The sequence below is a fragment of the Cebus imitator genome, unplaced genomic scaffold, assembly GCF_001604975.1.
Source record: "Cebus imitator isolate Cc_AM_T3 unplaced genomic scaffold, Cebus_imitator-1.0 Scaffold273, whole genome shotgun sequence".
NCBI lineage: Eukaryota > Metazoa > Chordata > Mammalia > Primates > Cebidae > Cebus > Cebus imitator.
Window position 1 is genome coordinate 707,274 of NW_016107588.1, and position 20,270 is coordinate 727,543.

General features: G+C 50.0%; 1 protein-coding gene across 4 annotated transcripts in view; it reads left to right on the plus strand.

Annotated features, from left to right (window-relative positions):
- Positions 1-17,157, plus strand: part of MAMLD1 (mastermind like domain containing 1) — a 581,158-nt gene extending 564,001 nt beyond the window's left edge. For 3 of the 4 annotated variants that reach the window (XM_037728616.1, XM_037728617.1, XM_037728618.1), the window contains 2 exons: positions 12,914-12,998; positions 14,929-17,157. In XM_037728616.1, coding sequence (XP_037584544.1) covers positions 12,914-12,998; positions 14,929-16,148 — 1,305 coding nt within the window. In that variant the 3' untranslated portion in view covers positions 16,149-17,157. Of the gene's footprint in view, positions 1-6,348; positions 6,593-12,913; positions 12,999-14,928 lie in introns of all 4 variants that reach the window. The other variant, XM_017500880.2, reaches the window with a different exon arrangement.
- The last annotated feature ends 3,113 nt before the right edge of the window (positions 17,158-20,270 follow it).

The window sequence follows — 20,270 nt, forward strand, 5'->3', positions numbered from 1 at the left end:
AAAAAAAACACCTTAGTGGCAAGCACAATCTAGGCATTTAAGGAAAGAGTCCCAGGCCATTAGTATGAAGGCTTTCAGAAGAAGAGAAGCTGACCTGCCCCTGTCATTATCTGCCTTCAGCTTCCTGGGAATGTGTGTGTAGAGCCTACCACCATCAGGACACGGGCAGAGTTATGCACATGGTAGTGGATATGCAGAAGAAATATGGCTAAAGAGATTGGACTGCCCTCTGTGTTTTACTTTCAAGCTCACTGCAGCCTGCCTCCAGTACCTTCAGTTCCCAGATGTAGGACAACACAGAACATCCCCGTGGGGTGAAGTGAGTGGCCTCTGCTGATCTGGCCAGCAGTACCAGGAAAGCAGAGCAGGAAATTCACCAGACAAGGGTCAAGCCATACCTCTTCCAGGGACAGGCAGATGCCTGGGGACACAGAGTCAGAGAGGGAATTCAGAGATCTACCTGCTCCTTAACCAGTTTTCAGCCCAACCCCATTACACTGGTCATGTCCCCCAATTCCACTTTACCTCCCAGGTTAGAGATAACCTAGAGCTCCTGTTTCTGAGCTGGGGGAAGATTCTGCCATATAGACCACGTTCCTTTCCAGTTTTCTCCTCTGTTGTCCTGTGATTCCGCTTCCTTGGTGCTGGGTAGTCGGTTAATCCTGGTCTACGTACATTTTACCTTCATAAATTATAATGCTGTTATATCCTCTCCTGTTCTCCCTATTCTGGTGGGACTTTGTCTTTAAAAATGAAACAAAACATCAACTCTTACTATAGTTTTAATGAGGCTCTGGGAGGGAGAGAATTTAGATGCATGCATTAAATCTGCTGTGTCAATCCGGAAGTCTCCAAAGGAAATCCTGCCGCTCCCTTCCTCGGTTGCCCTTACATGACGGTTAGTTGGATGGCTCCCTTGGAAGCCCAGAGCCTATCAGCAGTGCTGACTGTACCCATCAAGGAGGTACTGAGGGAATTTGAGGCTGGGAGGGGAGGTGGGGGTTGGGGTGAGGGTTATGCTTTGAATATTGCTTCATATTGAATCACTTGTAGTATTTGTGGTTAAGAGCCTGGATTTTCACATAAGTCCACCCCAGATTCAGCATCCAGCTCTGCCAGTTACATATGGTGTGACTTTGAGCAAGTTACTTTGCTTTTCTGAACCTTATTTTCCCCACCTATCAAGTGGTGATCATAATAGTACCCATCTTTCAGGCTTGCCATGGGTATTGAATGTTTCACTTAGTCAACATTTACAGTGTTTCACTCAGTGCCTGGCACAATGTCATCATCACTGTCATTATCATCATGATGAGAAAATACAAACCTTCCAGAAATTGTCAGGACAACAATTGCCACAGGCCTCTGTTGGCTACTGAAATGCTAGACTCTGGAGGGCCTTGATGCCTTTCCCCTTTTACCCAGCCCCTGATGCTCCCCCAAGTAGCACGATGCCCAGTGGCCCACCAACCTCACAACCCAGCATTGCTGACAACGGGCCAGCCTTGGTCACTGTGAAAATGTCCCACAGCCTCAATGTCAGAAGTGGGAAGAGTACTGCTGATTCACTCTATGCCAAGAACTATGGGATATCCACAGGAATATGCCACAGTGAGGTAACTGCCCAGGGGATAGTAATTCCTTCATTTCTTTATATATTATGGGTTCTACCTTTTTCTGTTATTGGGTTATTTTTCCCCTTGTCAAAGTAGCAATTTATCAGTTGAACTTTATTTTGTGATTAAATTTCAAATCTGAGAATTTAAGTGATGAGGTGAACTTGATTTTGGACCCAGTCAATTTTAATCACCCCTAAACACTTATATTTTGAAATGTTAAAGTTAAATTATATACATTTGTGGAGGGAAAACTGCAGAAAACCCTAAACTCTTCCAAGCTTAGGGGGTACCCTGCTCCAAGAAAACTTTTACGAAATGCAGATTTACAGAACAGATCCACCAAATGGGTAGGATTGGCACTACCTAAGTGTAGTGGCATAATCTTGGCTCATTGCAACCTCCGCCTCCTGGGTTCAAGCGATTCTAGTGCCTCACACTCCCAAATAGCTGGGACTACAGGCACATACCACCACACCCAGCTAACTTGTTGCATTTTTAGTAGAGACGGGGTTTCACCATGTTGGCCAGAAGCCAGATAGCCCAAAGAGGTGAAGGCAGAGCTGTGGAAGAACCTGGATTTTGGGTATAGTAACCTCACGAGTGACTTGAACAACTAAGTTGGCTTCTGAAGTCAGTGCAGTCACAGAGGACCTTGGACTCTGAGAGTCATTGGCACACTCAAGTCTCTAGTTAGCTTTCTTGGGTTCTCTCTGCTCACTTCTGTCACTTGGTTAGTAAAGACCAGAAAAAGAAAAAACAGTTTTGGGGATCCATTACCTAAATTCCAGAATGATTAAGTCAAGAGCCCTACAAGCTCTCAGAAGCCAATGGAATTACAGTGCACTACCGTAACCTTGCAAATGTGCATATGCCTTCTTCTGAACCACCAGAGTGAAGATTGGACCAATATCCAATCTAGTCAATAATTTATAAAGCCAAAGCAGTCATCCACTTCTTGCAAAGCAGCTTAATATTTGTGGGGATTAGTCATAATCTGAGCTCCTTGCACCAGAGCCATTTGAGCTACAGAATAGCAGTGTCACAGAATAGCCAACAATGCAGAGTTATTTCAGAATGAAAGAAGGAGAAGCACTTGACTGCTCCTTGCTATGTGCAGAGAAGGAGCCCATGCATTTCCAAACCCAGGGGTTGCTTGGTTTCTAGCTTGGTTTCTTTCTGTACCCCACGTTGCCATTGTGTGACCTGCATAAGCCCATCTCCACTTCCTCATCTTATTAGCTAGGAACAACATCTCAAATTCATGTGTGCCCACAGTTCAGTGCCAGCACACTAAAGCATGCTCAGTAAATGTGTTAGCTGATGTTATTTTCACCATATGATTATGATCACTCTCTGTTCTACTGATGGGTTTTATAAACCCACCAGCATTGAAAAGAGATGAGTAGATGTGCTAAAATGAGAGTAAAGGCTCAGTTTATCATTGACGTTCATCTCAAAAAAAAAGACTAGCCCAATGCTCGCTAGATTATAATCTCACAAATGCCTGGAACATCATGCCAAGCTAACAACATAGTAAAGTTTATTGAATTTTGCAAGTATTTGCTGAGCCCTTTGCCCAGGCTGGATACTGTCTGGGCACCAGAGAGATTTAGAGAGGATTAAGACTTGGGCCAGCAAGAATGTTCAGTCAGCCAAGGGTATTCAGTCACAGGAGCTGGACCTGAAACGAGAGGCAGAATTTCCAGGGTGGAGGAGCTACATCTTGAAAGACACACAGAATTCTCAGAGTACAATCATGGAGAAAGGGCAGACCAGGCTTGGCAAACCGAGGAGCACAAGCACAGAGGACCAAACACACATGGCAGCCTGTCTGGAGAGCTCCAGGGAGATTGGCATGACTGGAGGTACGTGACATTAGGAAATGCAAAACCTGGCTTCTGAGAGGGTGGATGTGCTTCCACTTGCATCTCTGGTCTGGTGAGAGTCATTGGAGGGTTTTTCAGGGGAAGGGAAACTGGGCTGACCTGGTTCCAGCAAGCTCTCTGACAATCATGAGAAGCCCCAGGTCCAGGAAGATGAGTAGGTGTGACCTCCAGGAAATGGGGCAGCACTATCAGATTCTATCTGTCCCATGGCTTACTTTTATGAGATTTGAAATCATGTACAATTTGTCAGTCCACGAGCTAGTAATTATGCCCAACAATTACTGATTTATTTGCATTTCTGAGATGTGCAGTGATCCCAAAGATAGAGATGGATTTGCCTTATGTTTAGAAACTTCTAGAAGTTGAAATGTTCCTAACAACCTTCTCTTTGGAGGTCATAACTCACACTTAGAGTGTGTGATAAGCAGTTTCTTTTCCTAATTAAATAAAATGGAGAAAAGACACAAGCATCAGCTATAAAGCTCCCATTCAGTCAGTCAAGAGACTGAATTTCATCTCTTTTATTTATTTTGTTTTAACTGGGGATTGCATTGGTCTGCACAGTGCTTGCTCCCATCCTGCTCCACTTGATTGAGTGGCTCCAAGCCCCCTCTTGATTGCTGCTGAAATAGAACTGCCCACGCTGTTGGGGTATCTTCCGCCGCTGGTCATTTCCATGTGCCATCTGCAGTTTTTTCTGCCTGATGGACTACTGAGGCACTGGAAGCGTATGTTAATGCTGATGGGGGGTCCTGCTTCTTGACCCATCACTAATATTCTGCAAGTCACATGAAGCTACCAGGGATTCCTGAGCAAAAGCTTAAAACGCTTCAGTTCTCTACAAATAATCTCCATTCATTGCTTTTAGAGTGTGTTGTCATGGAGCAGACAAGTAATCAGAACCTGAGTAATATTTGCATATTGAGGTCTTGAAAACTCCAATGTGGTTATGAAATGTGTTTACAGTTATCAGGGAGCTAGATAGGCAGGCAGAAAGAATTGTCCACTGTAAAATGCAACGTCTCTGCTCATGTCCCAGATAGCCTTCCTCCAAGGACACACTGGAGCTTGACAACATGAAGCTGTGGATGGCTGGTGAGCTCAGCTCTGTAGTCATGAACCAGCCCACAAGAGGGGCACTGAGCCCTCTCTGGTTGGTATAAATCCCATTAGAATGGTAAAGAAATCCTTTTCACAAGTACATAGAATTTGCTTGCTAAGATTTCGTGGGTTTTCTTGACTTTGTTGTTTTTGTTTGGGTTTTAGAGGGTAGGCATGAGTCATCCCTAAAACTGTTCAGGTAGTTAGGTTGTTTTCTTATTCCCATTTTTAAGTATTTATAATTTGTTCTTAAAAATTTGTCCGGAGATCCACACCTCCCCTTGGAAAACCTTGCCTGTACTTTTCTTAATGGCCCATTTTAAGTTTCTACGTTTCAAAACTTGCTTGTCATGTAACTTGCTGATGACTAAACACATGCACACATCCATACCAATGCAAATGACATGTGGACTTGGGAACAAGGCAAGACTGGATTTGCATCCTGCTCTGCTGCTAATGGGCTGTATGATTTTGGGCAACTTAGTTAACCTCTCTGGGCCTTAGTGGCCTCATTTGTAAAATCATAATCCCTTTCTCTTAGATGGCTGTTTAAACAGTGAATGAGACCAAATATGTAAAGAACCTGGGTTAGTGCCTAAAGCACAGCAAATGCTCAATAAATTCATCGGTGGCAATTTTTATTGTTATTTCAAATAATACATCAAAATATCTACTGAACTATTATCCATTGCAAAGACTTGCCCACAGTAGGTGTTTAGTAGGTGTTTATTGCAATAAATTGAAGTGATTCCAACTATGTAGCTTAGATTTCGGGTAGGAGTGTTTTCTCCACTGGGATGTTTGCTAGTGGACATAGATGATCGCTCACAGCTCAGGTATTAAAGCAGGAGAGGAGAGGTGCTGCTTCTCATCAAGGCAGGCTTCCACCTGGTCCTTTGGACACCACTGTTGCTAAGCACTTGGTGTGCTCGTCAGGGTGCCAGAGCTGTTAGCAGCTGCCCATTTGCGTTTTGCAGCTTTTGCTGACATGGATATCAAGTGTGAGGTTATTTTAATTGCTTTTGGCTGAAAAAAATGGGTTATGTGTTCAATATGTTCAATTCTTGTGAAATCCCTGTCTTCTAAAGCATGATAGAAAGGGGAGGCTCCACACATACACAAGTCCTAAAATCCTGGGGTCCTAGTGGGGCTGCAGCTCAGCATATGTTGTTATGAGATTTACTCGTGACTGTTTGGTTTTGCACTCACCATTTGGTTTTGCAGATTCCTCAGCGTGTTTATACACACATACCTACAAACCAGTTTAGAGTTGTGTGCTCCGTTGAGGGGGGGGTGGTCAGTGGGGTGGGGTGGGTGGGATCAGGCTTAGTCAAAGTCATTGCTGATGAATCAGCTATCTGACTTAGCTTTATTCCCATTTTCAACAAGACAGTGATTGTGCAAGTCAGGAGAGTCGTCACATGAGATCCATGGATGGGTATTAAGTGGTCCAGAAAAAACCCAAAAATTAGATGTAAAATGTTGATGGGCTGGAAAGGGGGAGACACCACAAGTGCTTTTTCTGTGGAGAGAAACCATAGCTTGTAACTGGTTCTCAAAGGAGTCTGTGACCCAAGACAAGCTAAGATTACAAAGCTATTTGATTTTGTTTCACCAAACCAGTTGGTAGGTATAAGCACAACACCCAAACCACTCAGCTAGGCAGTCAGGGCAGTTGACAAGATCAGTTGGAACCGTTTTGTGGCCAAGCAGCTGATGGGTTGTTCAATCGGTTGTTGTAGACTCATGTAGACAAAGCCTGCAAGCTTGGGGAAGCCAGGCCCCCCAAGGTCAGCCTCGGGCGACAGCCCCCATCCTGCCAGGCCCTGGGGAGCGAGTCCTTCCTGCCCGGCAGCTCGTTTGCTCATGAGCTGGCCCGAGTCACCTCCTCGTACAGCACCTCAGAGGCAGCGCCCTGGGGCGGCTGGGATCCGAAGGCCTGGAGGCAGGTGCCCACTCCACTACTGCCTAGCTGCGACGCTGCAGGTAAGTCACTTCCCCCTGAGCCTCGCTTTCCTCATCTGTCAACGCGGCACAGTCCCCTGCTCAGCCTGCCGCCTGCCTCACAGGGTTGTTGGGAGGAACACAGGAGGTGACAGCTCCAAAGGTAAAGCTCTGTCCACCCATGAGGGATTTCTAGTGCTTCCTGGGCCTGCTTGTTCTCAACTTTCTCCCTGGCATTCTTTGGCAAAGGGACAACCTGAGCAAGCAGAGCGCTCCAGGTGCCTCAGCCCCATCTCCAGGGAAATGAGTGGGGGATTGTCCAGGGTGCACTTGCTCTCTCCCTCTGCTATACGCCTTCCAGTACCCTGTTTCCATACCTGCCTGTCTGTCCCTGCGGCCAGACTGGGAACCTGAAGGGGACGGGGGCTGTACTTCTGCACCTCCGAAGCCCTGCACCTGATACCTGCCTCCTTGGCACCTAGTGGGTGCTTGGGAACTGCCTCTCCTGCCAGCCGACTGCTGTGGATTCCACACCCCGCCCAGGACTCCCACACTCTAGAAGCAGGAAGTTGGATGACCCTACTGGAGGACTGGCAGTCTGGGGAGTACAGGCAGAAGGAATCCAAACCAAGCTTGTCCAAGAGGGCTGTGAGTTGGGATCATCCTCTAGATTCTAGAGTCTAGAAAGAATGGCTTGACTTGCCCCCAGAGTCGAATTAGTGGTCATGAGAGCAAGTGAATGGACACCAGCCAGAGGGGCCTTTCCAGAGAATTCCATCTGGTGCATAAAATATCAGTGTGCACAGAATGTGTGCCCTATCTGCAAAGAAAACTGGAGACATGAACATTTGCTAAGTGATAGTGATCAGAAGATGGTCATTAAGCTGAAAGGGCCTCCCAGGATTCTGGCCTTGAATGGAAATTCAGCTTTGGTATTTACAGCCTTGTTCTCTTTATCCTGCCTGCCCTGGCCTGGAAGAACAAGCCGTGCTTTCCGTTCAAGGACTATTGATTTCTCTCTCTCTCAGAGTCACAGAGCTCCTCAGCTGTTCACTCTTCAGCTGAAACCAAAAAAATCGTATCCAGCACAAAGCTGCCAGGGAAACAGAATTTAGCACAACAGACATCATCCCCTCAGGATGTCGCTGTTTCCACCCTGGTCTACTCTGCCTTTCCCTGTCCTTAGAAGCCACAAATGAGAGGACCTCAGCTAGCTTGCCTTGAGAATTCTCATCCTTCACCTATTCTCTATCTTCTCAAGCCAGCGTCTTTCAACCAGCAGTGAAGGGGCAGAGCAGACTTGTGGTCCAATATCTTCTCCAAGAAACGTGGAAATTGGCCCCACCTGAGAAACTCTGAGGGTCAGGCCTGGCATTCACTAAATGCTCCCTCAGCACAGCCACCTTGTCAGCCCAGCCTGTGAGTCAGTGCAGGACACAGGATGCAAGCACCACAGGGGAAGAAGAAGGACAAGCTGGAAGGACATTTGTTTCCTTTGCCCAGGATCATTCCCTGCATCTAAACCGAGTTCTTCCCAGACCCGCCAAGACTGAGGAGAAGTCAGAATAGAGTTTGCAGCAGTCACAGGTCATGTGGAAAGACAGAAAACAGAGGGTAAAAAGCATTTCTTATGCAGATCTCTACCATTTGCTTTCAATGGCATTTATTTTGTGAAGCCCCCAACCCCCAGTGACAGCTTCAGACCAGTTCAAACCTAAGGGCAGCACTATTACCATGGGAGAGGTCTCCAGAAGGACAAGGAAAGACCCCTAACATAGAAAATGGTGTGGCAGTTTCCAGTTCCCTGTTGGGGTCCCATGTCTTGACCTGAGGTTTCTGCCAGCACCTGCCCACCTTCCATCCCTTCACCCTACTGGGTGGTCATTAGAACATGATCTGCTTTGATTGGTTTACTTGTGTCCGAAAGAGTAGAGACACATGGTGTTATCCCCATGCCTGGCATAGAGCCTGACCCATGATCAATGTTTGTCAGCTGAGTGACAGAGGAATTTGCTGGACTGTCATGTAAGCAATACCTTCCCGTCAGAGTCTTGGGAAGGTAGGTTCAGGGGCCCCAGAGTTACTGTGGCCTGTATCCCTCTGGTTGCATTCTGGGCAGGGAAAGGCATTGAGCCAAGGCAATGCAAAAGGGCGGGTGTTCAGTGGGTTCCAGCCCAGATCTTGGCATTAACAGTCCACTGGGAGAAGCGTCCCAATTCGCGCTTATTACTCCCGATGGTCCTGCCTCTCTGCAGGCATTCTGAGAAACTGAGTCACAGGCTCTGAGAGTTAGAAGGAACTTAGGAAACAATCAAAACTTGCCTGTCATTGATTTTAGGAAGCCCTTGTAGATTCTGAAGGATGACTGAAGGGAATGTTTTTCCTAAGAGCATCCATTCAACCTCCAACTAGGCTTCAGGTAGCAGTGTCTACATTGTCACTATCAATGGGCCATGGGCAGTCAGTGCCCACGGTCTCAGAGGGTTCCACCCATATGGGGCTGGGGGTCCCCAGAGCTCAGGCCTTGAATGTATGGTGGTCCCATGCAGTATACTGTCTTCCTGTCATTCCAAAGGAAGTCAGAAGGGTGAATGAGTTGTTTCTAATTCTGGCTTCCAAAAAGTACGAAAGAAGGTGCTTTTCTTTGTGGAGTAATTAACAAACCTACACTAGTGCTCAACCTTTGGGACAGATAGCTGAGCACCTTCTGCTGTATGGCAGGCTGGCTCTATGTGGGGGCACTCACGGGAAAGGAGACAGGAGTTTCCCAGCATGGAGGGTAGATAATCTCTCCCCTCCCGCCCCTCTTCTATCCTCCCTCTCCTTCTCTCTCCTCCTCTCCCCTCCCCTCCCTTTCCTTCTCCTCCTCTTCCTCTTCTTTCTTCTTTCTTCTCTCTCCCTCTCCCCCTCCCTCCCTCCCTTCCTTCCTTCCTCCACATCCTTTATAAAGCAAGGCTTTGGATCCATCCACTACCATCCCCTAGAAGCTATGTCATTTGAATTCTTGTCCAGGATGCCCAGGATCCTGGGGCAAGGAACTTCAGCCCGAATTCAGCTGAAATCCAGGAACGTTTTGTGAGCACTTGCCCTCTGCCTTTCCCCTTTTGCCCACTTAAGTGGTCAAGTTGGTAACGAGATCATTCTTCCCGTGTAGCAGTGAGAAAGTAGCACCCAGGTGATTGCGCCCGGGTAAGCAGGGGACATTAGCATGTGGTGGCTGGTGAGAGAAGCTGGTGCAGCACCAGGCACGGGCCCAGTTGTGCCAGTGGGCAGCAGTGGGCTTTGGGCTTTTTCCCCTGTCTCCTGCCCAGCACACAACTCCCAGAGACAGGTGGGGGCTTTACAGCTTCCTGGCATCAGCCTGAAGCTTCCAGAAAGGCAGCCCCAGGACTTCTGAGGTTGCCATCTTGGCTTAGACTGTCTTTGAATGTGGTCCCTTGTCTGGGGGTGGGTCTGGGAGGGGGTGTGTCAGAGGAAGAGCCAGGTCTTAGTTGTCTGGGGGTTACCATGAGAAAAGCACACCTGTGCTGGCACAGAACTCAGTGCTGCTTGTCAGTGTCACGTAGCACAATAGGACCTAGTGCTACAACAATTGCAGCCCTAGAAAATGTGATGGCCCCCTTCATAACTTTGTTTGTAAAAGGCCACACAGCCTGGGCCGTCCTTCCTAAGAGAGCAGAAAGCGAGTGGCCCAGTCACTAAGCAGCAACTTTCAGGCCGGTTTCCTCCTGATCACTGAAACCATTTGTCATTTCCTGTTTGCTCCATTTTCCAACGATTCTAATTGTCAGTGTCAAAAGGCAACAACTGTTTTCTTGGGGCTTATCTTTGGAGCACATTGATTCAGAACAAAGGATGGGAGCCTCCATCTGCAAAACAAAGGAAGCAGCCTCCTCGGGAGTCCTGGAGAGAACCGCTCTGGTTCCTTCTGCCTGGGACAACAGAACCAGGGTAGGAGCAGAATGACTGGTGGTGCCCCAGGATACCACCGTAAGGTGAAGAGCCCGTGGAGGGCCCTCGCTTGCTAGTGGCACCTCAGACTTGAAGGTCCTGCAGAGCAGGCAACCGGTACCTGGGCTGGGAGTCAGCAGCCTTGTGCAGCCTTGGCAGTTTCTGTAGTGACACGCTGGCCAGCTTCTCCATTAGACTCTGGGGTTCTCTGGAATGTGTGCTTCCTGGAATGAAGACGCCCCAGCACCCGCTGAAGCCTGCCCTGCCGCGGGGGTCTGGCACACCCCCAGGCTTGGCTTTCTCTTTCGGTCCGGTCCGTCCGTTTGGACTTTACCGCACTTCCCCTGCTGTTTCCTTGATCACACTCTCCAGCCTCCATCTGCCCCTGCCCCCTAACCCCTACCTCTGTACAATTGTGTTATTTGATGGAACTAATGCAACAACCAGTGGGGATGGAGTTAGGGACCGTTTAGAACTAGCCAGCCAGGCAGGAATCTGTCCCCAGAAGCAGCAGAAGCACCTGGCCTGCAGTTAGGAGACACTGCACGTCTTAGCCGTGTTACCTCGGGCAAGTCATTTAAGCTCTCTAAGCCTCTGCTGTCACAGCCGTAAGCTGGGGACTGTAGATCTTCTGCCCTGATGTCCTGGGGCTGGTGCAAGGAGAAGAGCCAAAGCGAAAGGACTGCCTTCAAAAACGGTCGCCAACCCTGGCCGTCACAAGGCAGATCCGACGGTGTGGCCTTGGCCAGTGGTCATGTGACCCCCGTGCTCCTCAGTGTCCACATGGGGTGTTGCTAGATTACATGAAATAATGAGTGAGACACACTCAGTATAATGACAGCTGGAAAAAGCAGATCCCACCCCACACCCACCCCCTGCCACCTTGCCAGTGCTTCAGCAGGGAGAAGGCAGCTCCATAAGACAGCAGAGAAACACCCCTCACCGCCAACACAGCAGCTCCAGTGGAGGGGGAGGCAGGGACCAGGACAGGAAGCAGGCTAAGGGCGGGATGGAAAAGCAAACCCCAGTCTGGTGGAATCGCTTCTGGTGCAATCTTCCCGGTGCCATGTGTTTGTCCTCTTTGCCTTGGCAGGAACCAAGGCCAGGAACTGCTGCCAGGACTGAGAGCCGGGCACAGTCCCAAGCACTGGGTCTCTACCCTGCCCCACTCCTGCCACCCCACTGAGCTCAGAGAAGGGTACCCAGAAGCCCTTTGCTGGAAAAGCAGGCACTGCATGGGCAGCCCATGTTGTAGAATCAAGTCCTCTGGCATCTGGGGGGACGCAGACCAGAAAGTGGACTTGGAGCGTGTGCTCCCAGACAGAGCTGCCTTGGTGGTTGAGAAGGGGACAGAGATGGCAGCAGTTGAGTAGAGATGGCTGGGCTCCCCTCACTATGCAGGGTAAGGCTTCAAGCACTGGACTGGGAGTCAGACCTGGGTCCGACACCAATTGGCTGAGGGTCTCAGAGAGAGTCAGGCCTTCTCTGGGCCTGGGGGTCTGATTCCTTCCTGGCTATGTTCTTCCCCTTTGCTCCTCAAGCCGATCCCGGACTAAGTGCTGAAACGGCAGCCTTGAAGCTTGGCTTCCTCCTCCCCCTGCCCACCCAGCCAGCTTTCAGATGGAGACAGGAAGCTCCTCCCAATTGCCCATGCTGCAGCTAGTCAGGAGAAGGGCGGGAGGCTGGCAGTAAGTGTTGGAGACTGTGTCCTGACCATGTGATAATCCGGCCACTAATGCCAGGATCATCGGGAGAAAGCCTCCGTTCTCTTCCCTGTGACAGCTCTGCAGAGGCTGGGCATCCACAGCTACATAGCCCATTGTATGCTGTGTCCCAGACATAGCATCGTTGGCTTGCTCAGCTGTTCTTTGTCTGGGCAGTTTGAAGTCCAGTCCCCACTCTCATTGCTCACCGTCCTGCGAATGCAGCCAGTCTGTCTGGGTCTCCCTGCGACTGGCATGCCCAGACTCCTGTGGGTATGGTCTGACCAAGGCAGAGTTAGCATAGGACTGTCACCTCCCTCCTTCTACATACTCTGCTTCTATTAATGCAGCCTAATGTTACATTTGTTCTTTTGGTGACCGCATCTCACCGCTGACCCATCCTGAGCAGATGGATATTCTAAAATGCCTAATTTTTTTTTCTGTGTGCTCTTGCTATTAAGCTCTGTCTCTCCTGCCCCATTCTATGCTGTTGCAATTGGTGTTTTTAACCCAGGTGCAGAATCTTACTTTATTTATACCTGTGAAATTTTGCTCAAGAGGGTGGGGCATGCATGCGAGTGTGTGTTGGTGTGTTCACTCATGCTTTCTGCTACACCAAAGCCAAGTCCTAGGTCCCCATGCAGCGATCCTAAGGCTAATTATTTATTGGTAACTATAATCTAATTTGTCTTTTTCCTCTTCTGTTTAGCAAGAGAAACAGAGATCAGGTCTTATGGCAATGACCCCTGAACGGCAGAATGCATATATCTCACAACAGATGAGTCAATTTCAAGGTAAGCAGTTAAGGCCAGTGTTCCCAAAGGGGTGGGCAAAGGGCGCATATGTGGAAGTGGGGTGAGAATTCATTTCAGAGTAAGCACTTACTGTCTGTGTTTCTGAAAGCATTGAGAGAGAGGAGATCTGAAAATCAATTAAATAGTTCATCCAACTCTAAGAGCAGGATCTCAATTGAAGGTCTGGTCTAAATGACTCCAAAATCACCGTTTAATTCAAGAGACTTATTTCCCTGAGTCAGGTCCCTTAAAGCAGCTATTTCAATGGGACAGGGACACTCCCCCTAGGATCTGGATTAGAATCACTTGGGGGCTGCCACACCCCCAAGGTTCTGATCCTGCCCTTCTTTCCACACACACATTCCCAGGCTGCTGCTGTCAACTTCCATTTCTGATGGGTTCCTGGGCCACCTGTCACATATAGGGAATGGAAAGGGGGTTGGGGAGGCTCTGCTTAGGAAAATTTGTGTCAGGGGCTCCCAGGTAGATAGCAGGGGTCCACACCCTACTATGGTAGCTATAAATGTGATGAACATTTATTGGCCTGGGATACAGCAGTTAGCAAAAGGCCTGACATAGTTCCTCCTTCATGGAGCTTGCAGGCTACCCAGGGAGTCAGGAATTCAGCAACCCTTACGCACCTGTGGGATGAGATGGGACTAAACCAAGGGTAGTCTTGGGAACACTCAGAATTTGTCTGAGGGACAGGAGAGGCTGCTTGCCCCAGACAGGTGGTCAGCATCTTTATCGTAGCCCATGACACCTCTACACCATTGCTCTTCCAGTCTCATGGAAGATGTCTTTGGGCCTGATACCAGTGGTGTCTGTGTCCCACTTGTCCAGGCTGGAGTGCCACATCGGGCATACTCCAGTTGCAGGGACAGCACGGACAAGTTTCAGGAAGGCTGGTGGCCTCCAGGAGATTAACCTTATAAGGCTAGATTGTAACCCAGTTGAAAAACATACACATGCCATGATAATAAAAGTTGCAAGAGAATCATTGGTGTAGATACGAGCATGGACTCTTCTGTGGGTCAGACACACTGGGCTTGTGCCCTGACTGCACTGTCTCCCCTACCTGACCTTAGGTAAACCATGTGATTGCTACATGCCTCACTGTCCACTCCAAAAACGTGCCTGTAGATATTGGCCACAGTAGATATCAGCTAAAGCAGACTCTCATGACAGTGAGGGGAGATGCATTCCCCACCTTAGGCACCTGGGACTCGACCTTCCATCTTCTGCGTGGTGTCTCTCCAACCCCAGGCTCTTCAGAACTCAGGGAGTCCAGAATGTCAACTCCTAGATTTCAGTCTTCAGAGAGGAACCCCATTATGGCTCAGTTGAACAAATGTAATCTCAACCCCAGACCTGGGCTCAGAGGCCACCTAGGCTATGGGGAGAACAGAGGGGAACAAGGCACCATCCGCACCCACTCTTACCACACTCACTTGCTGTCCCATGTCGCATCTATCAGGTAGAGAAGATAAGAGGCTGAGCTAGCCCCCACCACCAGCCCACCCCACCTGGCCCCTTCCTTCCTTCTACAAAATATGTACCATCTGTCAAAGGCTGGGCAGTGCTAGGCCCTGGATACAGAGCACTGAGTGTAAAAGCAGACATGGGCCGTGGCCTCCGGGAGCTTCCACTTTTCTTGAAGAGGCAAATCAGCTGGCATTTCAGTCCAGTGTCATCTGTTCTTGGTGAGCACAGACCTAGGGAGTTGGGCAGCTTCCCAGAAGAACTGCAGTCCAGGCTGAGGGCAGAGCAATGAGGGGAGTTGTGAGGAATTGGGGAGTAGGGGCTCGGTAGAGAGGCAAGGGCGGGAGGTAAGAAGTCAGTGCTGGGCCAGGAGCTCCCCTCCAGTGGCCGCAGCCCAAGCCGAGGATGCCTTTGGAACTGATCCCCACTTTTCTCTTTTTGTATGTAGCCGTCCAAGAACAAGTCACCTCCAAGTGTAGCCGGACCAAGGCAAGCCCCCCATCTAGCCAGCACATGATGCCACCCAGAACTGGGCTCCTTCAGAACAATCTGAGTCCAGAAATTATCCCACTTACCAGGCACCAGAGCTGCGAGGGCATGGGAGTGATCTCACCAAATCTGGGGAAGCAGCAAGGAATTTTTGCCTCCAGCCCCCATTTTCCCATGCCCTCACACTCGGGCCAGACTCCGCTAGACAGTCTTGGCTCTGTCTGCCAGCATACGCAGAGTCCCAAGGCCACCCCACCAGAAGTGCCCCTGCCTGGGTTCTGTCCCAGCCCCCTGGGCACCCAGTCCTTGAGTCCCCACCAGCTCAGACAGCCTAGTGTGCCAAGAATGCCCACTGTGTTCAACAATTGTGTATGGGTCACAGCGGCAGCAGCTGTGACCACAGCAGTTTCGGGGAAACCACCCCTGAGCCAAGTGGATAATAGCGTTCAGCAGCATTTTGATAGCAACTCCATCTTTGCCAAGGCGCCTGTGACAGTGCCCCTGGTAGCCCCAGCGTTCCCAGCGCAGCAGGCAGTAGTGCCTCCCAATCAGATGGCCTCTGAGAGCAGGTCTGGCCAGAAGGTGAGTGCTGCTCTGGCCAACAACCCCAGCTTCAGCCTGCTGGGCAGCCAGAGCCTCAGGCAGAGCCCCGTGCGGGGCCCAGTGCCTGTAACAAACACCACCAAGTTCCTCCAGCAGGGTATGGCCAGCTTTAGTCCCCTGAGCCCCATACAGGGCATCGAGCCACCAAGCTATGTGGCTGTTGCTGCCACCGCTGCTGCTGCTTCTGCCGTTGCCGCCCGCCAGTTCCCAGGTCCGTTCAACAGAATGGGTACTCTCCTTGAGCTGCCACTTGCTGACTTTTTGCCCCAGTCCCAACCCCCACTAAATGATCTGATTTCGCCACCTGACTGCAATGAGGTAGATTTCATTGACGCTCTCTTGAAAGGCTCCAGTGTGAGCACAGATGAAGACTGGGTGTGCAATTTGAGGCTGATTGATGACATTTTGGAACAGCATGCTGCTGCACAGATGCCACAGCCCAGAATGCTAGACGAGTCACCCAAGATGCTGGGGCCCTTTAAAGCTGAGCAAGATGCCCATCGACACCCCCGTGTTGACATCTCTCTAGGGAGTGGTGTCGATCCATACCTGCAGTTGTCCCCCGTTACGGTTTGAGTGGTATTGTCAGCCCATGCTTATCCTTCTCTACCTGTGACGAAATGGAAAGCTGGTGATTTTTCAAGCTATGTGTACATATTTGAAAATTTTGTAAATGGTTTTCCTAAACATTAATGACAGAAGTATTTATACTTCGTTTGTGACTTTGTAAATAAAGCGGCGGCTTTTGTTTCAGTAGAGTTGTGTTTACTATGCATTGTTTTGTGTTTATTATACATTGTTACAAATATGCAGACTGTGTTGTTTGCTCCAGTGATACCTTGTTAAGCTAGGTGGCTGAGTTGCTTATGGTTTTGATGCAATGAGCAATGTGGATGTGACCAAGAGTTGTTGTGCAAGTTGACAAATGCCAAATAGAAAACCACTTGGCCATTTATTTCTATGTTCACTAAAAACCCTATTGCCTTGTGTGATTCTTAATCTCTCTTGCAAACCTTTCAGTCTCCGCTAGCTCTTTCCTAATGAGCATTTACAGCAGAAGCCGTTTTATCGTTAAGTGCCCCACAGAGACACTTTACCAGGAGGCTGAGAGAGTTCTCCAGATCTGGGAGAGGCGCAGAGAGAGCGTGTGAGCCAAGCACTGTCTTAGCAATTCACCTTGAGGAGCTAGAGTATCCTCCTCCCTTTACCATTCAGACCGAAAGAAAAAGCCCAGCTTGTGTTCACCCTCGCGGGGTGAAGGCGAGCTGTTCCTGGTTTAAAGCCTTTCAGTATTTGTTTTGATGTAAGGCTCTGTGGTTTGGGGGGGGGGAACATCTGTAAACATTAATAGTTGATTTGGGGTTTGTCTTTGATGGTTTCTATCTGCAATTATCGTCATGTATATTTAAGTGTCTGTTATAGAAAACCCACACCCACTGTCCTATAAACTTTTCTCAGTGTCCAGACTTTGTGTAATCACATTTTAATTGCCACCTCGTATTTCGCTCTACATTTGAAATCTGGCGTCTGTTTCGAGCCAGTGTGTTTTTTCTTCATTCTGTAATAAACAGCCAGGAGACAAATGCCTCTATGTTTTTATTTTTCAAGAGACTATTCAGTACCTGCAAACCCAAGTCAGGAAGCCTGCTAGTGGCTTCAGTTCTTTCAGAGGCTGCTCGATGCCTTGTGTGTCAGAAAGATCCAGTAGTTTTGCATCACGGCATAGAAGCCTGTTATTTGGGGCTTAGCCCCTCATTTTACAGAGGATGAAACAGAGGGGATGGGAGCCCACAAAGACAACTGCACTGGGAGCAGGGGCAGGGAGACGTGCCCTGAGGGTCTAGACTCTCTGTGCCACTGCCCTGTCTCCCTTGCTGAAGACCACACATGCCCTTCTTTGACCAGACCCTGACACCTCATAGGCAGGGACATGGTAGGCAGGTACCCAGGTTTCACGGATGGAGCACACCACCACAAAAGTGAGGAGGTAGCTATTGGGATGCACGCCTCCCTCCATGTGCTATAGGAGTGCAGCTGAAGCAGTAGTTGGGATCAGATGTAGTCACAATGGAATGCACCATCAGTCACATTTATCCCTCTAACTGGCTGGGAGAGTTGATATGCTCACCCCTAAGGTACCAAATGTTCCAATTTGATCAGTGGCTTTCAGGAGCTGAGAAAGGGATGCATTCTGAGCAGGCCTGTTATGTCCCGCAGAGCCTAAAAATGCTCTAAGAACATCCTCCTGCCAACACTCTCAACAGCTGTGACAAGGGACAATGATTGTCCAATGGGGGTGGAGGCAGACCTCCCCAGTCCAGGAGCCAGAGGTGGGACAGAGGGGTTGTAGAAAGAGTCATCACCCCAACACTCCAGCTCTTGGCCAGTGCTCACACAAGCCTCTCCTGCTTCCTACTGAGAGAGATATCCTCATAGGTCTGGGTAATGTCCTTCCTACGAAGGAGCCTTCATTCCTTGTCACCGACTTTGTCTCTGTTCTCACTGCCCATCTCAGGCAGCACTCCTCAGGAAGCTCTGCAGGAGCCAGCCTCGCTGGAGCTCCCATTATTGTTCCTCTGCCTCAAGTGTCCCATCCATGTCAGGCCGCAGGCAGGCTGCAGCTTTCCCTCAGGGCCACACCAAGGCACTTGGGCTCAGCTATGCTGTCTCCCTTTGTCACTGAGCTCAGGGGCAGCAGGGGTGGGGTGCCAGGAGGCCCACTCACCCTCCTCTGGCTCTGTGTTGGACCCACATGCCCAGCAACTGCTGCTTAGAACCTACCCGCTGGGAAAACGAAGCACTCCCAGAGGGGCCACCTCAGCCTGTCTGAGTGCCTCATGGATCACAGTTGTGCCCACTCAGCTCTGCCAGCCTTCGGAGTCCCACAGATAAAAAGCATTCAACTTCCTACCCCAGCCACACAGGGAACCTCAAGGCGGAGCCAGTGTGGGCTGCAGTGCAGACCAGCTTCCCAGATGCATCCTGCCACCTGACCCCAGGTTGGCCTCGCTGCCCCGGCAGTCCTGACCCTACCCTCGTTCCTTCTGGCAGTGTGTGTCCTGCCACCATACTGTCAGCCTCTCTTCTGCCAGGTGCCCCCCGGCAGCTTTCCACATAATCCCCTTATCCCACAGCCTATCCAGCACCAACTTCAGCTCTCTGCCACCCTTCAAAGGAGTGGCAGTGCCCTGCTTCCCCGCCCACTCAGGCCTCAACCCAGAGCAATCTGGCTCCAGTCTTGCCTCTTTCCCCCTAAGTACTCTAGTCACAGTTCCAAATTTCTCTTGGTCATAAAACCAAACGCTCCCCAGTCCTCAGCGGGCTTGCACCTTCAGCAGTACCAGACTCTATCCTCCCAGAAACCTGTTTCGCCTTGACACCAGGAGCCCACACTCTGCTGGAATCCTTCTTCCCTTCCGGCCTGCAGCCTGGCCCTCTCTCCCAACCAGAGGTCCATTCTCTCTGGCTTCTCTCCAAGATGTTGCTCCTTCCATTACTTCCTCCCACTCAATGAAGACTCCTTCATTCTCTCTCTCTCTTCTGATTTTTCCCCTGGGCAAACAAATGGGTTCAACAGCCTGTGGCCCAGCAGCCCAGCACCGCAGCATCTCAGCACCTCACCATCCCAGTACCCTTGCATCTCAATACCCCAGCACCCCAGCAACATAGTATTCCAGCACCCCATTTTCCCAGCTTCTCAGCACTCCAGCATCCCAGCACCCCAACACTCCAGCAGCCCAGTGCCCCAGAACCCCAGCAGTCCAGCATCTCAGCACCTCAGCATCCCAACACCCAGCACCCCAGCACTTGAGCATTCCAGCACTACAGCATCTCAACACTCCAGCACCCCAGCACCATAGTGTTCCAGCACCCCACATTGCAGCATCTCAGCACCCCACACTGCAGCATCTCAGCACCTCAGCAACCCAGTACCTTAGCATCTCAGCACCCCAACACCCCAGCAACAAAGTGTTCCAGCACCCCAACACTCCAGCACTTAAACATCCCAACACCCAACCATCCCAACACCCCAGCACTGTAGCATCTCAGCACCCCGACACAGCAGCATCTCAGCACCTCAGCAACCCATTACCCCAGCATCTCAATACTCCAGCACCCCAGCACCATAGTGTTCCAGCACCCCAACACCCCCATATCTCAGCACTCCAGCATCCCAAGATCCCAGCATTCCAACACCCCAGCATTTCAGCATCCCAATACCCCAGCATTTCAGCATCCCAACATCCCAGCATTCGAGCATCCCAACAACCCAGTGCCCTAGTACTTTAGCACCCCAGCATACCAGCATCTCAGTAATCCAGTATCACAAAACCCCAGCAGCTTAGCACCCCATCACCTTAGCATCCCAGCCTCTCAGCACCTCAGCATCTTGACATTTTGGCTGAGTTCAGCGTGGTGTATCTAGTCAGGGTCCTAACTTTCACTTTGTAGGGAAATGCTGCTGGACTGAGTCTCATGATGGGCTGAAGCTCTCTAGGCCCCTTGAAGAAAGAATAACAGAGCCTGGAGCCTGCTGGGTGTCCCCCATGGAAGAGTTCACCTTCATCTGCTTCAACAACAGACTTGTCTGGGGTCCCTCACAGGCCCCTCTTTCTGACTGCAAGGTCTTCCCTGAGAGGAGGACTGTGGTGCAGAAGACACTCAGCTGCCTGTGGCTCCTGAAGAGTGGAAGGTGGA